Source organism: Balaenoptera musculus, chromosome 8 (assembly GCF_009873245.2).
Source record: "Balaenoptera musculus isolate JJ_BM4_2016_0621 chromosome 8, mBalMus1.pri.v3, whole genome shotgun sequence".
Taxonomy (NCBI): domain Eukaryota; kingdom Metazoa; phylum Chordata; class Mammalia; order Artiodactyla; family Balaenopteridae; genus Balaenoptera; species Balaenoptera musculus.
This window is the reverse complement of record NC_045792.1, coordinates 19,365,206-19,385,580: the sequence shown is the minus strand read 5'-3', so window position 1 is coordinate 19,385,580 and position 20,375 is coordinate 19,365,206. Positions and strand designations below refer to the sequence as shown.

Below are 20,375 nucleotides of genomic sequence, written 5' to 3'. Positions count from 1 at the left end.
TGGAAAACGGAAAGCATTTCCTCTAAGACCAGGAACAAGACAAGGATGTCCACTGTTGCCACTTTTATTCAACATAGTTTTGGAAGGTCTAGCCATGGCAATCAGAGAAGAAAAAGAAATAAAAGGAATCCAAATTGGAAAAGAAGACGTAAAACTATCACTGTTTGCAGATGACATGATACTATACATAGAAAATCCTAGAGATGCTACCAGAAAACTACTAGAGCTCACCAATGAATTTGGTAAAGTTGCAGGATACAAAATTAATACACAACAAACTTGCATTCCTATACGCTAACAACAAAAGATCAGAAATAGAAATTAAGGAAACAATCCCACTTACCATTGCATCAAAAAGAATGAAATACCTATGGAATAAACCTACCCAAGGAGGCAAAAGATCTGTACTCAGAAAACTATAAGGTGCTGATGAAAGAAATCAAAGATGACACAAACAGATGCAGAGGTATATCATGTTGTTGGATTGGAAGAATCAATATTGTGCAAGTGACTATACTACCCAAAGCAATCTACAGATTCAATACAATCCCTATCAAATTACTGATGGCATTTTTCACAGAGTTAGGACAAAAAATTTTACAATTTGTATGGAAACACAGAAGACCCTGAATAGCCAAAGCAATCTTGAGAAAGAAAACCAGAGCTGGAAAAATCAGGCTCCCTGACTTCATACTATCCTACAAAGCTACAGTAATCAAAACAGTATGGGGGGCTTCCCTGGTGGCACAGTGGTTGAGAATCTGCCTGCCAATGCAGGTGACACAGGTTCGAGTCCTGGTCTGGGAAGATCCCACATGCCGCGGAGCAACTAGGCCCGTGAGCCACAATTACTGAGCCTGTGCGTCTGGAGCCTGTGCTCTGCAACAAGAGAGGCCACGATAGTGAGAGGCCCACGCACCGTGATGAAGAGTGGCCCCCACTTGCCGCAACTAGAGAAAGCCCTTGCACAGAAACGAAGACCCAACACAGCCATAAATAAATAAATAAATAAAATTAAAAATCTTAAAAAAAAAAAAAACAGTATGGTACTGGCACAAAAACAGAAATGTAGATCAATGGAACAGGATAGAGAAAGTCCAGAGATAAACCCATGCACCTATGGTCAATTAATCCATGACAAAGGAGGCAAGAATATACAATACAGAAAAGACAGTCTCTTCAACAAGTGGTGCTGGGAAAACTGAACAGCTACATGTAAAAGAATGAAATTAGAACACTCTCTAAGACCATACACAAAAATAAACTCAAAGTGGATCAAAGACCTAAATGTAAGGCTGGACACTATAAAACTCCTAGAGTAACACACAGGCAGAACACTCTCTGAGATAAATCGCAGCAATATCTTTTTTAATCCACCACCTTGAGTAAGAAAAATAAAAACAAAAATAAACAAATGGGACCTAATTAAACTTAAATGCTTTTGCACAACAAAGGAAACCATAAACAAAACAGAAAGACAACACACAGAATGGGAGAAAATATTTGCAAACGATGTGACTGACATGGGGTTAATCTCCAAAGTATACAAACAGCTCATGCAGCTCTATGTCAAAAAAACCAACAACCCAACTGAAAAATGGGCAGAAGATCAAAATAGACATTTCTCCAAAGAAGACATACAGATGGCCAAAAACCACATGAAAAATGCTCAGCATCACCAATTATTAGAGAAATGCAAATCAATACTACAGTGAGGTATCACCTCACACACGGGTCAGAATGGCCATCATCAAAAAATCTATAAAGAGTAAATGCTGGAGAGGGTGTGGAGAGAAGGGAACAATCCTACACTGTTGGTGGAATGTAAAGTGGTACAACCGTTGTGGAGAACAGTATGGAGGTTCCTTAAAAAACTAAATATAGAACTATGGTAAAATGATCCAGCAATTACACTCCTAGACATACATCTGGAGAAAAACATAATTTGAAAAGATACATGCACCCCGATTTTCATTGCAGCACTATTTACAATAGCCAAGACATGGAAGCACCCTAAATGTCCATTGACAGAGGGGTGGATAAAGAAGATGTGGTACATATATACAATGGAATATTACTCAGCCATAAAAAAGGATGAAATAATGCCATTTGCAGCAACATGAATGGACCTAGAGATTGTCATTCTGAGTGTAGTAAGTCAGACAGAGAAAGACAAATATCATATGTTATCATTTATATGTGGAATCTAAAAAGTATGGCACAAATGAACTCATTTCTAAAACAGAAATAGAGTCACAGATGCAGAAAACAAACTTATGGTTAGTAGGGGGGAAAGGGGCAGGGGGACGGATAAACTGGGAAATTGGGATTGACAAATACACACTACTATATATAAAATAGATAACTAACAAGGACATATGGTATAGCATAGGGAATTCTACTCAATATTCTAATGACCTACACGGAAAAAGAATATAAAAATAGTGTATATATGTATATGATAACTGATTCACTTTACTGTACACCTTAAACTAACACAACATTGTAAATCAACCATACTCCAATTCATATAAAATAAAATCCCCTTCTATCATCAAAGATTTGTGTATTTTTCTGGTAGTTTGTATAATTTGAGGCCGTGCTATTAACTGAAAACCAATTTAGGATCATTATATCTTTCTTGTCAATTGAACGTTATATTATTTTGAAGAGTCTCACTTTATCTCTAGTAATACTCTTTGCTTTATGGTCCAAAATCTGTGATACTAATGTAGCCACACCACTATTTTTCATTATTGTTTGTATGGTATATCTTTCCCATTATTTTACTTTCAACATTCTGAATCTCCATATTTTATCTGTGTCTTTCTTAGGCAGTATATTGTTAGTTAATAGTTTTATCCAGTATGATGCTCTGTGTCTTTTGTTGGAGCACTTAATGTATTCACATTTAATGTACTTACTGATATTTTGGGACTTATAGATACTCTGCCTTGTTTTGGGCTTATTATTTTTATTCTTAAAACTTCCCCTCTCTATTATCATTCTTTTATGCTTATACAAGATATTGCAACATGCATATTTGACTTATGAAAATCATATAAAGGTTGGCATTTTTATCTCTTCCCAGACAATGTACTTATATCCCTTTACCCCTTCTGACTTATATATTCTTGCTGTTGTACTTTTAAATTCTCTTTTGCTGGATTATATGGTAAGACTACGTTTAGTTTTGTAAGAAACTGCCAAGCTATCTTCCAAAGTAATTGTACCATTTTACATTCCAACCAGCAATGAATGAGAGTTCCTATTGCTCCACATTCTAACTAGCATTTGATGTTGTCAGTGTTTTAGATGTTAGCCATTCTCATATTATTTAGAGGTATCTCATGTTTTAATCTACAACTTCCTTTTGACATATATGTTGAACATATTTTCATTTGCTAATTGGCTATCTCTCTATCTTCTTTGGTGAGGTAACTTTTCATATCTTTGCCCATTTTTTAAATTAAGCTGTCCATCTTCTTATTGTTTAGTTTTAAGGGTTCTTTCTATATTCTGGATAGCAGTCTTTTATCAGATGTGTATTTAGCAAACATTTTTTTCCTTCTGAGACTTCTCTTTTCATTCTCTTAGCAGTGTTCATCACAGAACATTAATTTTAATGAAGTCCATCCTTTCCACTTTTTTTTTTCTTTCATGAGTTATGCTTTTGATTTTGTATCTAAAAAATCATCAACAAACCCAAGGTCACCTAGATTTACTCCTATGTTATCTTCCAGGAGGTCTGTATTTTTGAATTTTACATTTAGATCTATGAACCATTTTCAGTTTATTTTTGTGAAAGTGTAAAATTTGTGTCTAGATTCATTTTTTTAAAATTTTGCATGGGATGTTCAGTTGTTCCAACACCATTTGTTAAAGACCATCCTTTCTCCATTGAATTGCCTTTGCTCTTTTGTCAATGATATGTTAACTATATTTATGTGGGAGCCTATTTCCTGGCTCTTTCTTCTGTTACAATGGCCTTTTTATTTATTCTTTCATGCATACCACACTTTTTTATTTATTTATTTATTTATCTATCTATCTATTTATTTATTTATTTTTGGCTGTGTTGGGTCTTCGTTGCTGCATGCGGACTTTCTGTAATTGCAGCGAGTGGGGCTACTCTTCATTGTGGTGCACAGGCTTCTCCTCATGGTGGCTTGTCTTGTTGCAGAGCGTGGGCTTTAGGCACTTGGGCTTCAGTAGTTGTGGCACACGGGCTCTATAGTTGTGGCTCACAGGCTCTACAGCGCAAGCTCAGTAGTTGTGGTGCACAGGCTTAGTTGCTCCACCGCATGTGGGATCTTCCTGGACCAGGGCTCGAACCCGTGTCCCCTGCATTGGCAGGCAGATTCTTAACCACTGTGCCACCAGGGAAGCCCCTACACTGTCTTGATTATTACAGCTTAATAAAAAGTCTTGAGTTGGGTAGTGTCAGAACACCAACTTTGTTCTTCTCCTTCAATATTGTGTTGACTATTTTAGGTCTTTTACCTTTACATGTAAAATTTAAAATCGGTTTGTCCATTCCTACAAAATAACTTTCTGGGAATTTGATTGGGATTTCATTGAATCTGTAAATCAAGTTGGGAAGAATGGACATCTTGACAATATTGAGTCTTCCTATCCAGGTATATGGACTAACTCTTCTTTCATTTAGATCTTCTTTTATTTCTTTCATCACAGTGTTGTAGTTTTCCTCATATAGACTTTTACATATTCTCTTAGATTTATACCTAAGTATTTTACTTTTGTGGTACTAATGTACATAGCATTGTGCTTTTAATTTCAAATTCCAATTGTCCATTGCCAGCGTATAAGAAAGCAGTTGACTTTTGTAATGTTAACATTGTATCCTCCAACATTATTATAATTACTTATTAGTTCCAGGAGTTTCTTTGTTGGTTCACTGAGATTTTTTATATAGACAATCTTATTATCATAAGATAGCTTTTTTTTTCTGTTCTCAATTTTTGCACATTTCTTTTCTTATCTTACTGAATTATCTAGGATTCCAGTATGATGCTGAGTAGGAATAGTCAGGGGACTAGTTTCTCACCATTAAGTATGATGTTATCTGTAAGTTTCTTGTAGATGTTCTTTATCAAGTTGAGGAAGTTCCTGTCTATTCTAGTTTGCTGAAGGTTTTTCTTGGGGACTTCTTTTTAAAAATAAAATTGTACAGAAACAGAAGAAACACCATGAAGTCCCTTCCTTCCGTTCCTTCTCTACTTGCCCTAACTTGGAGTTATTCCTCATCAATTTTTTAAATTGAAGTATAATTGACTTATACTATTTTATTAGTTTTGGGTGTGCAACATAGTGCAACACAGTGATTCCATATTTTTACAAAATGATCACCATGGTAAGTCTAGTTACTGTTTGTCACCATACAAAATTATTAAAATATTATTGACTATATTCCCTATGTTGTACATTATATCCCCTGACTTATTTATTTAATAACTGGAAGTTTGTACTTCTTAATTTCCCTCACCTATTTTGCTCATCTCTCCACCCCCCCCCCCGCCCCCCATCCCCTCTGGCAACCACCAGTTTGTTCTCTGTATCTATGAGTCTGTTTCTATTTTGTTAGGTTTGTTCGTTTGTTTTGTTTTTCAGATTCCAGATGTAAGTTAAATCATACGTTATTTGTCTTTCTCTGTCTTATTTAACTTAGCATAATATCCTCTAGACCCACCCATATTGTTAAAAATGGCAAGAATTCATTCTTTTTATGGCTAATATTCCATTACCACATCTTCTTTATCCATTCATCTATGCATGGACACTTAGGTTGTTTCCATATCTTGGCTATTGTAAATAATTCTGCAATGAACATAGGGTTGGCAAATATCTTTTTGAATTAGTGTTTTTATTTTCTTTGTGTATTGCTGGGTTTTATGGTAGTTCTTTTTTTTTCTTCTAGTTTTACTGAGATATAATTCTCATACAGCACTGTATGATGTGTACAGTATAATGATTTTGCCTTACATACATGATGAAATGATTACCACAATAAGTTTAAAGAACATTCATCCTCTCATACAGATACAAAGTTAAAGAAATAGAAAAAAATTATTTTTTCCTTGTAATAAGAACTCTTAGGATTTGCTCTCTTAACTATCATATGTAACATACAGCAGTGTTAATTATATTTATCATGGTTTACATTATATCCCTAGTCCTTATAACTGGAAGTTTGTACCTTTTCTCTGCCTTCATCCAGTTCCCCCTACCCCTCCCCCCAGCCTCTGGTAACCGCAAATCTGATCTCTTTTTCTGTGAGTTTGTATTTTATTATAATTGACCTAAAACACTGTGTTAGTTCCTGTTACACAGCACAGTGATTCAATATGCCTACACATGTCAAAATGATCACCACTGTAAGTGCAGATTTATTTATTTATCTATTTATTTATTTATTTATTTATTTATTTATTTATTTTTGGTTGTGTTGGGTCTTGGTTGCGTTGTGCGGACTTCTCATTGCAGTGGCTTCTCCTGTTATGGAGCATGTGCTCTAGGTGTGCAGGCTTCAGTAGTTGTGGCTCGCGGGCTCTGGAGTGCAGGCTCAGTAGTTGTGGCGCACGGGCTTAGTTGCTCTGCGGCATGTGGGGTCTTCCCGGACCAGGGCTCGAACCTGTGTCCCCTGCATTGGCAGGCGGATTCTTAACCACTGTGCCACCAGGGAAGCCTAAGTGTAGATTTGATTTCACTATACAAAGATATTACATAATTATTGATTATTTTGCCCACACCGTACATTTCACACGTGTGACTCATTTATTTTGCTGCTGGAATTTTGTACCTCTTTATCTCCCTCACCTATTCTCTCTTCTCCCACCTCCCTCCCTTCTGGCAGCAACTCGTTTGTTCTCTGTATCTGTGACTCTCTGTTCTGTTCTATTTGTTCATTTGTTTTGTTTTTTAGATTCCACATATAAATGAAATGATACAGTATTTGTCTTTCTCTGTCTGACTTGTTTCACTTAGCATAATATCCTCTAGGTTCATCCATGTTATTGCAAATTGCAAGATTTCCTTCTTTTTTATGGCTGAGTAATATTCCATTGTATATATGTATCACATCTTCTTTATCCATTCACCTAATCATGGGCACTTAGGTTGCTTCCATATCTTGGCTATTACAAATAATGCTGTAATGAATGTAGGGGTGCATGTATCTTTTCTAATTAGTGTTTTAATTTTATTCAGATTAATACCCAGGAGTGGAATTACTGGATCGTATGTTAATTCCATTTTTAATTTTTTGAAATCTCCATTCTGTTTTCTACAGTGGCTGCACCAATTTACATTCCCAACAATAGTGCATAAGGGTTCCCTTTTTCTCCACATTCACGCCAACACTTGTTATTTGTTGTCTTTTTGATAAAAGCCATTTTGACAGGTATGAGGTGATACATTATGGGTTTTTTCTTTTTTTTTTCTTAATTGAAGTATAGGCGATGTACTATATTATACAAGTTACAGGTGTACAACAGAGTGATTAACAATTTTTAAAGGTTATACTCCTTTTATAGGTATTATTAAATATTGGCTATATTCCTTGTGTTGTACTATATATCCTTGAAGCTTATTTCATACATAATAGTTTGTACCACTTAGTCCCCTACTCCATATTGCCCCTCCCCCTTACCTCTCCTCACTGGTAACCACTAGTTTGTTCCCTATATCTGTGGGCCTGTTTCTGTTTTATTATATACATTTATTTGTTTTATTTTTTAGATTCCACATATAAGTGATAATATAGAGTATTTGCCTTTCTATGTCTGACTTATTTCACTTAACATAATATTCTCTAGGTCCATTCATGTTTTTGCAAGTGGCAAAATTGCAATTTTAATGGCTGCAGAGGATTCTATTGTGTATATATACATATAAACATATTCTTTGTCCATTCATCTGTTGATGGACACATGTTGCTTCCATATCTTGGCTATTGTAAATAATCCTGCTGTGAACATTGGGGTGCATGTATGTTTTCAATCTAGTGTTTTGGGGTTTTTTGGATATGTACTCAGGAGTGGAATTGCTGGGTCATATGGCAGTTCTATTTTTAGTTTTTTGAGAAACTTCCATCCTGTTTTCCACATTAGCTGTACCAATTTACATTCCGCCAACAGTGAACAAGGGTTTCCTTCTCTCCACATCCTTGCTGACATTTGTTATTTGTGTTCTTTTTGATGATAACCATTCTGACAGGTGTGAGGTGATATCTCATTGTGGATTTGATTTGCATTTCTCTAATGACTAGCAATGTTGAGCATCTTTTCATGTGCCTGTTAGCCACCTGTATGTCTTTGGGAAAATGTCTATTCATTTTCCAAAAGTGGGAAAAATACCCACTTTTTAATTAGGTTGTTCGTTTGTTTGAGTTTTATGAGCTCTGTATATATTTTTGATATTATCCTTTTTCAGTCATACCATTTGCAAATATTGTCTTCCATAGATTGTCTTGTTTGTTTTGTTGATGGTTTTTTTTTGCTGTGCAAAAGCTTTTAAGTTTAATTAGGTCCCATTTATTTTTGCTTTTGTTTCCTTTGCTGTAGGAGACAGATCAAAAAAAATATTGCTACAATTTATGTCAAAGAGTGTTCTGCCTATGTTTTCCTCTAGGAGTTTTATAGTATTTGGTCTTACATTTAGGTCTTTAATCCATTTTATTTTTGTATATGGTGTTAGAGAATGTTCTTATTTCATTATTTTACATGTGGCTGTCCAGTTTTCCCAGCACCACTTATTGAAGAGACTGTCTTTTCTCCACTGTATGTTCTTGCCTCCTTTGTCATAGATTAATTGACCAAAGGTGCATGGATTTATTTCGGGGATCTCTATTCTGTTCCATTGATCTATGTCTCTGTTTTTGTGCCTGTACCATACTATTTTGATTACTGTAGCTTTGTAGTATAGTCTGAAGTCAAGGAGGGTGATTCCCACAGCTTTGTTCTTTTTTCTCAGGATTGCTTTACTGTTCAGGGTCATTTGTGTTTCCATACACATTTTTAAATTATTTGTGCTTGTTCTGTGCAAAATGCCATTGGTATTTTGATAGGGATTGCCCTGAATGTGTAGATTGCTTTGGGTAATATGGCCATTTTTTTTTTTTTTTTTTTTTGGTGCATGGCTAGTGGGATCTTTGTTCCCTGACCAGGGAATTCCCCTACCATTTTAGCAATATTAATTCCATGAGCAGAATATATCTTTCTATTTTTTTGTGTATGTCATATTCAGTTTCTTAAATCAGTGTCTTATAGTTTTCTAAGTACAGGTCTTTTACTTCCTTGGTTAGATTTTATCCTACATATTTTATGCTTTTTGGTGTAATTGTAAGTAGGATTGTTTCCTTAATTTTTCTTTCTGATAGTTTGTTGTTAGTGTATAGAAACCCAACAGATTTCTGTATATTACTTTTATATCCTGAAAATTTACTTAATTCCTTAATTAACTTTCATAGTTTTTGGTGGTGTCTTTAGGATTTTTTATGTATAGTATCATGTCATCCACAAACAGTGAAAGTTTTACTTCTTCCTTTCCAATTTTGATTCCTTTTATTTCCTTTTCTCATCTGATTGCTGTGTCTAGGACTTCCAATACTATGTTGAATGAAAGTGGTGAGAGTGGGCATCCTTATCCTGTTCCTGATCTTAGAGGAAATGCTTTCAGCTTTTCACTGTTGAGTATGATATTGGCTGTAAGTTTTTCATATATGGCCTTTATTATGTAGAGGTATGTTCCCTCTATACCCATTCGGTTGAGATTTTTTCTATCATAAATTGATTTGAATTTTTCAAAAGTTTTTTCTGCATCTATTGAGATAATCATGTGAATTTTATTCTCCAATTTGTCAATGTGGTGTATCACGTTGATTGATTTATAGGTATTGAATTATTCTTGAATCCCTGGGATAAATCCCACTTGATCATTGTATATGATACTTTTTTTTTTTTTTTTTTTTTACTGAGTATCTACTATGTGCCATTGCTTCACACAGACATTATCTCATTTATTTATCACCAAGCAATATCTATGGGCTAGATATTACTATTTTCCAGCTGATAAAACTGAGACATAGAGAGGTTATATGATTTTCCCAAAGTCACACAGCTATTGTATATGATACTTTTAATGTATTGTTGAATTCAGTTTGTTAATATTTTGTTGAGGATTTTTGCATCTGTATTCATCAGTGATATTGGCCTGTACTTTTCTTTTTATGTGGTGTCTTTGTCTGGTTTAAGTATCAGAATGATATTGGCTTCATAGAATGAGTTTGGAAGCATTCTATCCTCTTCTTTTTTTTTTTTGGAGTAGTTTGAGAATGATCAAAGTTAACCTTTCTCTAACTGTTTGGCAGAATTCACCTGTGAAGCTTTCTGGCCCTGAACTTTTGTTTGTTGGGGGTTTTTAAATTACTGATTCAATTTCATCACTGGTAATTGGTCTGTACATATTTTCTATTTCTTCCTGATTCGTTCTTGGGATACTGTATGTTTCTGGGAATTTATTTCTTCTAAGTTGTCCATATTATTGGTGCATAGTTGTTTGTAGTAATCTCTTATGAGCCTTTGTGTTTCAGTGGTGTCAGTAGTAACTTCTCTTCTTTCATTTCTGATTTTATATATTTGAGCCCTCTTTTTTTCTTGATGAATCTGGATAAAGTTTTATCAATCTTGTTTATCTTTTCAAAGAACCACCTCTTAGTTTCATTAATCTTTCATGTTTTTATTTTTTGGTCTTTATTTCATTAATTTCTTCTCTGATCTTTATGATTTCTTTCCTTCTATTAACTTCGGGTTTTGTTCTTCTTTTTCTAGTTCTTTTAGATGTAAGGTTAGATTGTTTGAGATTTTTCTCATGTTCTAGGGAAGGATTGTATCTCTATAAATTTCCCTCTTAGAGCTGCTTTTGCTGTGTCCCATAGGTTTTGGGTCATTGTGTTTTCATTCTCATTTGTCTCTAGGTATTTTTTTGATTTCCTCTTTGATTTCTTCAGTGATCCATTAGTTGTTTAGTAGCATATTCTTTAGCCTTCCTGTGTTTGTGTTTTTTGCAGTTTTTTCTCATAATGTTGTGATTGGAAAGATGTTTGATATGATTTCAATCTTCTTAAATTTATTGACAATTGTTTTGTGGCCTAGCATGTGATCTATCCTGGAGAACGTTCCACATGCACTTGAAAAGTATGTGTATTCAGCTACTTTTGGATGGAATGTACTCTATGTATCTATTAACTCCATCTGGTTTAATGTGTCATTTAAGGTCAGTGTTTTCGTATTGATCTTCTGTCTGGATGATCTATCCTTGATGTAAATGGGGTGTTAAAGTCCCCTACTGTTATTGTGTTACTGTCAATTTCTCCCTTTATGTCTGTTATTATTTGCTTTATATATTTAAGTGTTCCTACAATTGTTTTATCTTCTTTTTGGATGGATCTCTTCATCATTATGCACTGTCCTTCTTTGTCTCTTGTTACAGTCCTTGTTTTAAAGTCTATTTAGTCTAAGTATTGCTACCTGGCTTTCTTTTGATTTCCATTTGAATGGAATACCTTTTCCATCTCCTCACTTTCAGTCTGTATATGTCCCTAGATCTGAAGTGGGTCTCTTGTAGAGTCTTGTTTTTGTATCCATTCAGCCACCCTATATCTTTCGATTGGAGCATTTAGTCTATTTACATTTAAAGTAATTATTGATAAATATGTATTTATTACCATTTGTTCATTGTTTTCTGGTTGTTTTTGTAGTTCTTTTTTGTTCCTTTCTTCTTTTGCTCTCTTCCCTTGTGACTTGATGGCTATCTTTATGTTATTTTGGGTTCCTTCCTCCTTTTTTGTGTGTGTATCTATTATTTTTGGTTTGTGATTACCATGAGTTGTGTATATGTGTGTCCATATATATATATTTTTTTCTCACAGGTGGGCATTTTATTTTCCCACTTTTTGCTGCTCAACTTCTGTGCATCTTCCTATGTTTGTGGACTACACCACCTTTGAGGTGGAAATCTCCTCTCCTATACAGATTTTTTAAAATTGAAGTATAATTGCTTTACAATGTTGTGTTATTTTCTGCTGTACACTGAGGTGAATCAGCTATATGTATAGCCCTCCCTCTTGGACCTCCCTCCCACCACCCCCCCCATCTAACCCATCTAGGTCATCACAGAGCACCGAGCTGACCTCTTCATGCTATAACAGGGAGAGATATCAGGTTCCCACTAGCTAGCTATTTTACACATAGTAGTGTATATATGTCAATCCTAATATCCCAATTCATCCCACCCTCCCCTTCCCCCCCATGTCCACATGTCCATTCTCTATGTCTGCATCTCTACTGCTGCCCTACAAATAGGTTCATCTGTACCATTTTTTTAGATTCCACCTATATGTGTTAATATACAATATTTGTTTTTCTCTTTCTGACTTACTTCACTCTGTATGACAGACTCTAGGCCCATCCACATCTCTACAAATGACCCAATTTCATTCCTTTTTATGGCTGAGTAATATTCCATTTACATTTAGTCCATTTACATTTAAAGTAATTATTTTTAAAATTTTTTAAAATTTTATTTTTTGGCTGAGTCAGGTCTTAGTTGCGGCACATGGGATCTTCGTTGAGGCATGTGGGCTTCTCTCTAGTTGTGGCATGAGAGTTTTCTCTTTTCTAGCTGTGATGCGTGGGCTCCAGGGTGCATGGGCTCTGTAGTTTGTGGCATGCAGGCTCTCTAGCTGAGGCGCATGAGCTCAGTAGTTTTGGCATGTGTGCTCAGTTGCCCCATGGCATGTGGGATCTTAGTTCCCTGACCAGGGATTGAACCCGAGTCCCCTGCATTGTAAGGCGGATTGTTTACCACTGGACCACCAGGGAAGTCCCTAAAGTAATTATTGATAAATATGTATTTATCACCATTTGTTCATTGTTTTCTGGTAGTTTTTGAAGTTCTTTTTTGTTCCTTTCTTCTTTTGCCCTCCTCCTTTGTGATTTGATGGCTATCTTTATGTTATTTTGGGTTTCTTTCTCCTTTTTTGTGTGTGTATCTATTATAGGTTTTTGGTTTGTGATTACCATGAGGTGTGTGTGTCTACATATATATTTTTTTAATTTGAAGATCTCTTAAGTTTGAAAGCATTCTAACAAACCTGCATTTGTACTTCTGCCACCCTTTCATGTTTAATGGTTTTGATATATTTTACATCTTTTTGTTTTTTGAATCCCTTAACTCCTTATTGTGAATTTAGATATTTTACTACTTTTGTCTTATATACATGGTTGATCTACTACTTTTACAGTGCGTTTGGATTTTTCCTTTCATAATTTTTATATTTCTAGTTGTGGTCTTTTCTTTTCCACTTAGAGAAGTCCCTCTAACATTTCTTGTAAAGTTGGTTTAGTGGTGCTGAGCTCTTTTAACTTTGCTTGTCTGTAAACCTCAAATCTGAATGATAGCCTTGCCAGGTGGAGTAATTTTGGTTGTAGGTTTTTTTCCATTTATTACTTTGAATATATTCTGCCACACCCTTCTGGCCTGCAAAGTTTCTGCTGAAAAGTCAGCTGATAGTCTTATGGGAGTTCCCTTGCATGTAACTAGTGGTTTTTCCCTTGCTGTTTTTAAGATTCTCTTTTATCCTTAATTTTTTCTATTTTAGTTATAATGTGTCTTGTTGTGGACCTCTTGGGGTTTATCTTGTTTTGGACTCTCTATGCTTCCTGGACCTGGATGGCTGTTTCCTCCCCCAGGTTAGGGAAGTTTTCAAATATTTCTTCCTTAAATAAATTCTCTGCCCATTTCTCTCTTTTTTCTCCTTCTGGGGCCCCTATAATGCAAATGTTAGTATGCTTCATGTTGTCCTAGAAGTCTCCTAAGCTATCTTCATTTTTAAAATTCTTTTTTCTTTTCTCTGTTCAGCTTGGGTGACTTCCACTATGCTGTATTCCTTAAATGTTTGGTAGAATTAACCAGTGAACCCATCTGGGCCTGGTGTTTTCTACTTTGAAAGGTGAATTATTGATTAAATTTATTTAATAGTTATTGATCTATTCAGATTGTCTATTTCTCCTTATGTGAGGTTTGGTAGGTTGTGTCTTTCAAGGAATCAATCCATTTAGTTTAGGTTATCAAATTTGTGGGCATAGAGTTATTCATAATATTTGTTCATTATCCTTTTAGTGTCCATGGAATCAGTAGTGATGTCCCATCTTTCATTTCTGATACTAGTATTTTATGTTCTCTATCTCTCTCATTGCTGCTGCCCAGCATCACAGGACAGAGTGAGTATCATACAGTGTATCACTAGCCTGGGAAAAGATCAAAATTCAAAATTAGTAGTATGGTTTCTACTGAATATGTATCACTTTTGCACCATCATAAAGATGAAAAATTGTAAGTCAAACCATCATAAGTCAGGGACCATGTATGTGTGTGTGTGTGTGTGTAGTTTTTAGCCAGGAGAAAATTATGCAAAAATAATGTTGTCTTTCAGGCTGAACAATTTAGGGTAACATCTGTTTTCTCATCTAACTTAGTATAATCAGGAGACAGGTTGGGGACCAAGAATTTTTTTCTCTACTTTCCATTTGGTGTGGGGCACTAAAATTTAGAAGACCAACTATATACAATTCTTACAAAATTTAAACATGGAATTTTGATTTAATAAAAGCTAGCTAGGAAAGGTTATCTGCTGTTTAACTCAGATTCACCAGTCACATTTTTTTCTCTGAATTTACCTGGAAGATATTTAATATGAAATCATATATTGGAGGAATTTTTTTAAAACTTCTCTTTTATGACTAACAAATCACCTGACTTTTACACTTTTACATTACATAGAAAGGAAACATAGTTTGGTATCATTTTCCCAGTTATAATGTAAGCTGTTTTACTTATTGAGTGTCTATAAGAAAATAAATCCTAAGATACTTTCTGATTTAAAATTAACTATTTGAGGTTTATTCACTTCATCTATTTCATAAATGATCAATATTCAACAACTATTTAACATAATAGAGTGAGAAGTTGTGAGCTGATATATACAGAATGTTGAAGACTAACTTTTTTTTTATAGGCAGAACTTCTAGATGCTGCTGCTGGCATTAATGTACGATTCAGATTAGGTGGTGTAAGTATGGATAAATTCTTATTTAGTACTTTTAAAGCACATTTATATGAGATTTAAAAGATGTAATTTTAAAAAACATACACCATTTTTCTAATTAAATTGAAATGGTCCTTTGAACTTTTCCAACTATAGGTTAAATTTCCACCTGAAATATACTATAAAATTTTCACTCACAGACATATTGAAGATCTGTGTGCTAATAGCCCTAGAGATTACACAAAACTTCCAGCGAAACATACATCTCATATTAAAAGTGATAATCTTCAGGAAGAGGATTATAGTGGCTGGTATCGTCGTATAGAGAACAATGGCTGGAGGCCTGTTTCTGATAAAGTAAGAAAAGATAAACATTAATCATTTTGAATATTATGTGCGTAGAAACCTGTCTTTCTGAAAATTAATTTTTAGATTATTTTTAATAATAATGAATCCTACTAATTTAACTGGTAAAATTTGCTTAACTATTCTGTGGTCACTAATATACTTCAAGATACAGCAATATATCTTTTTTTTTTACATTTACTTCTACTTTTAATAATCATCTTTGAATCTAGGCTATCTTTAGATACTCTCTGGCACTCAGCCATTACACATCTTTATAACAAAGCAAATCTGAAGATGTTGTTGACTCTGTATTAATCCTTGAACAAGAGGTGAGGGTTCTTGAGAATAATATGCCATTTTCTCTATAGAGCTTGTAACAGCAGACACTAGTGGGAGATCATTTGGGTTTTCATGGTGTTGGAAAATTTAACATGTGCTCATATGAACAGAATGATTTTAAATATACATAGTTCCTAATGCATATATGTGATTCTAGGACTTTTCTATAGACACCCATGTTTAATCTTTTTGTGGAAATAATTTCTATCTAAGGATATTTGTAAGCTTATATATATATATTTTTTTTTTTAAATAAATTTATTTATTTATTTATTCATTTTTGGCTTTGTTGGCTCTTTCGTTTCTGTGCGAGGGCTTTCTCTAGTTGCGGCAAGCGGGGGCCACTCTTCATCATGGTGTGTGGGCCTCTCACTATCGCGACCTCTCTTGTTGCGGAGCACAGGCTCCAGACGTGCAGGCTCAGTAGTTGTGGCTCACGGGCCTAGTTGCTCCGCGGCATGTGGGATCTTCCCAGACCAGGGCTCGAACCCGTGTCCCCTGCATTGGCAGGCAGATTCTCAACCACTGCGCCACCAGAGAAGCCCTGTAAGCTTATATTTTAAAAGTTAACATTATCTGGTTCTATAGTTCTGGATATTTGTTTATATGGCCACAAGTATCTTCATTCAAATCCTCAATCTCTGGTATACAGATTGTAGAATGTAGTATACTGAATATACTAAGTATGAAAAGTGAAAATGATCAAAGTGTGAATTCATTCATTCATTCAACAAACTTTATTGCATACCAACCAGATGTCAGGCATTGTACTAGATGCTTGGGAAGCAATAGTACATAAGAATAGTCCTTCCCCTCAAGTAGTTTGCTTTTAATTAAGGAGAGAGTCAAGTAAACAGAATATTTCAGTACAGTGCAGTGAATATGTGCTTTAATAGGGGCAAGTTTAGAGTGCTGTGAGGGGTAACAAACTTTCCTCTTTGTTATTTAATGTGTATGTGGTGAGGGAGGAAGAATGAATTGGAAATAGGAAAACAGGCAACCAGTTAGTATAAAGTGTCAAACAGGGGAAACCACAAAGTCTTGGGACACAATGGTGAGATTTCTATATTCTTTGAGTGTGCCCATATTCCTTGAGGATTAGAGTCTTCAAAAGTCAGTAGCACCTACTGGTCAGATCTGTTCTTATGAGAAACTAAAACACTCTTAGAATATGTCTATTCATTTATTCATTCAACAAATACTTATTAAATAGTACCTCAGCACACTAATTTTTCTATGGCATGTGCCTCTTAAGGTTCAATGTGCCATTCACTTAATTAGAAATATCTTAAAAGGGTCTATCCTCTCCTCTGTTTCTATCTTGGCATATTCCTATTGAACACACAGAAGTTCTTTTCTATAGTCAGATAACCTCATAATCAGTAATCCAATATTTTGTGTATTCATTTTTCATTTCTCAATAGTTTTGGAAGTCTACTGAAAATGTAATGGTGGGAGACAAAAAGGAAAGTGAATTCCATTTCTCTAAATTGAAGAGAAAGCAAGATATAGAAAAGAAAAGAAAAATTAAAAAAATAGAATGGATGCGGCAAATGTAAGTTGATGAAATACTTAGACTTACTAAAGAAGTATACAGTCATTTTTTTAGATTGCTATCACTACTAAACTAACTACATGTTACTTTAAAAATAAGATGAAAGATTACAGTATATTTTTAAAAATACATAGAAAGCAAATATTTAATAAATGCCTGCTAGACACTGTTAATCTCTGGGATATAAATGGGAAAAGACAGGTTCTCTTTGACCACAAGGAAATCATAATCTTTTGGAACATGAGATATGAAAATCAGCATTTTTTTTTAAAGTATTTATTTATTTATTTATTTATGGCTGTGTTGGGTCTTCGTTTCTGTACGAGGGTTTTCTCTAGTTGGGACAAGCGGGGGCCACTCTTCATCGCGGTGCGCGGGCCTCTCACTGTCGCGGCCTCTCTTGTTGCGGAGCACAGGCTCCAGACGCGCAGGCTCAGTAGTTGTGGCTCACGGGCCTAGTTGCTCCGCAGCATGTGGGATCTTCCCAGACCAGGGCTCGAACCCGTGTGTCCTGCATTGGCAGACAGATTCTCAACCACTGCGCCACCAGGGAAGCCCGAAAATCAGCATTTACTCTTATATATGAGATAACTTTAATATGACCCTCTAGACCCACTCTATACCATTCTCAAACTTTCTTTCTCCCCTAAAGAAACTGACTTGTACAGATTACACTAAAAGTCATTCTGGACCTATCTAACAAATATTAAAAGCAAGTCTCAAAAGAATCAAATTGTTTCCAAGTTTACTTGACAATGTACAAGAACAAAGCCCCCAAATATTTAAAGGAACACAAAAAACTCAAGTGGTCAAAATCTCTAAAATTCACAATGTCTACCATATAGTAATCAATTACCAGGCACTCAAAGAAGCAGGAAAATATATCCCTGAGAAGAAAAAATAATGTCAGCTGACTCACCAAAAATGTATTTTAAAAATAAAAATGAAAGAACACATTTCAGACAGACAAAAGCTGAGTTCTATCACCATGAATGGACAAGCAGTATAAAGAACTTTTCTTCCTACTACTTTAATCTCTTTAAAAGGTAATTAACTAACTACTAAACTATACACTTAAAAATAGTTATGATAAATAGTTAAGACAATAAATTTTATGTTGGTTTTACCACAATATTTTAAATGATAGGTATTACATTTTAAACTAATGAGTTAATATTGATATTGCCTATCAGTTCCTGATTCCACAATTATACTCCTTTTCTCTTATATTGAAAATCTTCATCAAACAAAACATAATTGCTTATTTTTTCTGACATTACAAGTAAATAGTTCCAAAAAATCACAATACAATATCAACATATAGATGCAATTACTGAATAAAGTTCAAAAACATTTTTAAGGTAATTAACTATTTAAAGCAGAAACAGTGAAAATGTATTATGGTATTTACAAATTTATAACAGTGCAGAAGTAAATATATGATAACAATACCACAAAGGTTGAGAAAGATGAAATGGAAATGTACTGCTGGAAGGTCCTTATACTACACATGAAGTGGTATAATATTGCTTGAAGTAGACCATGAGAGTTAAATATATATACTACAAACCCTAAAGCAACCATAAAATCAACAACAAGCAATATGTAAACCTAATAAGATAATAATGAAAATAAAATAGAATCATAACAAACAATCCATCCTCTCTTGGATGAGGAAAGGAAACAAAGAACTGGGAGGACAAATATAAAATGAATAGCATGATGTAGATTAAAACCAACCATATCAATAATCATATTAAATGTAAATGGTCTAAGCATCCCAAATAAAGACAGTGACTGACAGACTGGATAAGAAAGCAAGACCCAACTATACGTTATGTACAAGAACTAAAAGAGCACAAATAGGTTAAAATTAAAAGCATGGAAGAGGACTATGCTAACAGTAATCAAAAGAAAGCTAGAGTGACTATATTAATATCAAACAAAGTAATAAAGAGGGGTAAATTCATCAAGAGAACATAATCCTAAATGCTTGTTTACCTAATAACAGAGCTTCAAAATACATGAAACAAAAACTAATAGTACTGAAAGGAGAAATAGACAAATCCAAAATTATAGTCAGAGATTTCAAAACCCTTTTCTTAGTAATTGATATAACAAGTGGACAATAAATTAGTAAAGATGTAGAAGACTTGAGCAACACTGTCAACCAGCTTGACATAATTGGCATTTATAGAGCACTGAACCCAACAAAAGAAAACACATTCTTTTCAAGTGCACATGAAACATTCACCAATATACACCATATTCTGAGCCATAAAACAAATATCCACAAATTTAAAAGAATTAAAATCATACAAAGGAGGTTCTCTGATCATTATGAGATTAAAAAAGAATTTAAAACAGAATAAAATAACTGAAAAATTTCTGGAAAACCTCCAAATATTTGGATATTAAACAGCATATATCTAAATAATCCATGAGTCAAAGAAGTCACAAGAGGAACTTGAAAATATTTTTGATTTAATAAAAAATGAAAATACAACATATTAAAATTAGGGGATGCAGCTAAAGAAGTACTTACAGGAAAATTTATAGCATTTTCTATGAGGCAAGTGTTATTGGATATAAAACCACTCAAGGCTTATGAGAAAAAAAGCTATTACAAGAAAATAACAACCAATATCTCTCATGAACATGGATACATGATGTTAAATAACATTATAGACAAATGGAGTTTAACCCAGGAATACAATATTGGTTTAACATTTGGAAATCAATCAATGCAATCCACCATATTAACAGACGTAAAAAACAAAACTGGATATGATCATCTCAAAAGATGCAGAGAAAGTACTTACAAAATTACCATTTGTAATGAAAACTCTTGGCAAACTAGGAATAGATGAGAGCCTCCTCAACTTGATGAAGGGCATCTATAAAAAGCCTGCAGTGAACATGATAATGGTGAATGGCTGAATGCTTTCTCTCTAAGATCAGGAACAAGGCAAGGATATCTGCACTCACCACTTCTTTACAACATTGCAT

General features: G+C 34.4%; 1 protein-coding gene across 9 annotated transcripts in view; it reads left to right on the top strand.

Annotated features, from left to right (window-relative positions):
* Positions 1 to 20,375, top strand: part of LOC118899409 (protein O-glucosyltransferase 3) — a 161,938-nt gene that overhangs the window by 90,166 nt on the left and 51,397 nt on the right. For 5 of the 9 annotated variants that reach the window (XM_036861099.1, XM_036861101.1, XM_036861102.1 and 2 more), the window contains 3 exons: positions 15,095 to 15,148; positions 15,281 to 15,481; positions 17,236 to 17,366. In XM_036861099.1, coding sequence (XP_036716994.1) covers positions 15,095 to 15,148; positions 15,281 to 15,481; positions 17,236 to 17,366 — 386 coding nt within the window. The remainder of the gene's footprint in view (positions 1 to 15,094; positions 15,149 to 15,280; positions 15,482 to 17,235; positions 17,367 to 20,375) is intronic. The other 4 variants (XM_036861105.1, XM_036861104.1, XM_036861108.1 and 1 more) reach the window with 3 other exon arrangements.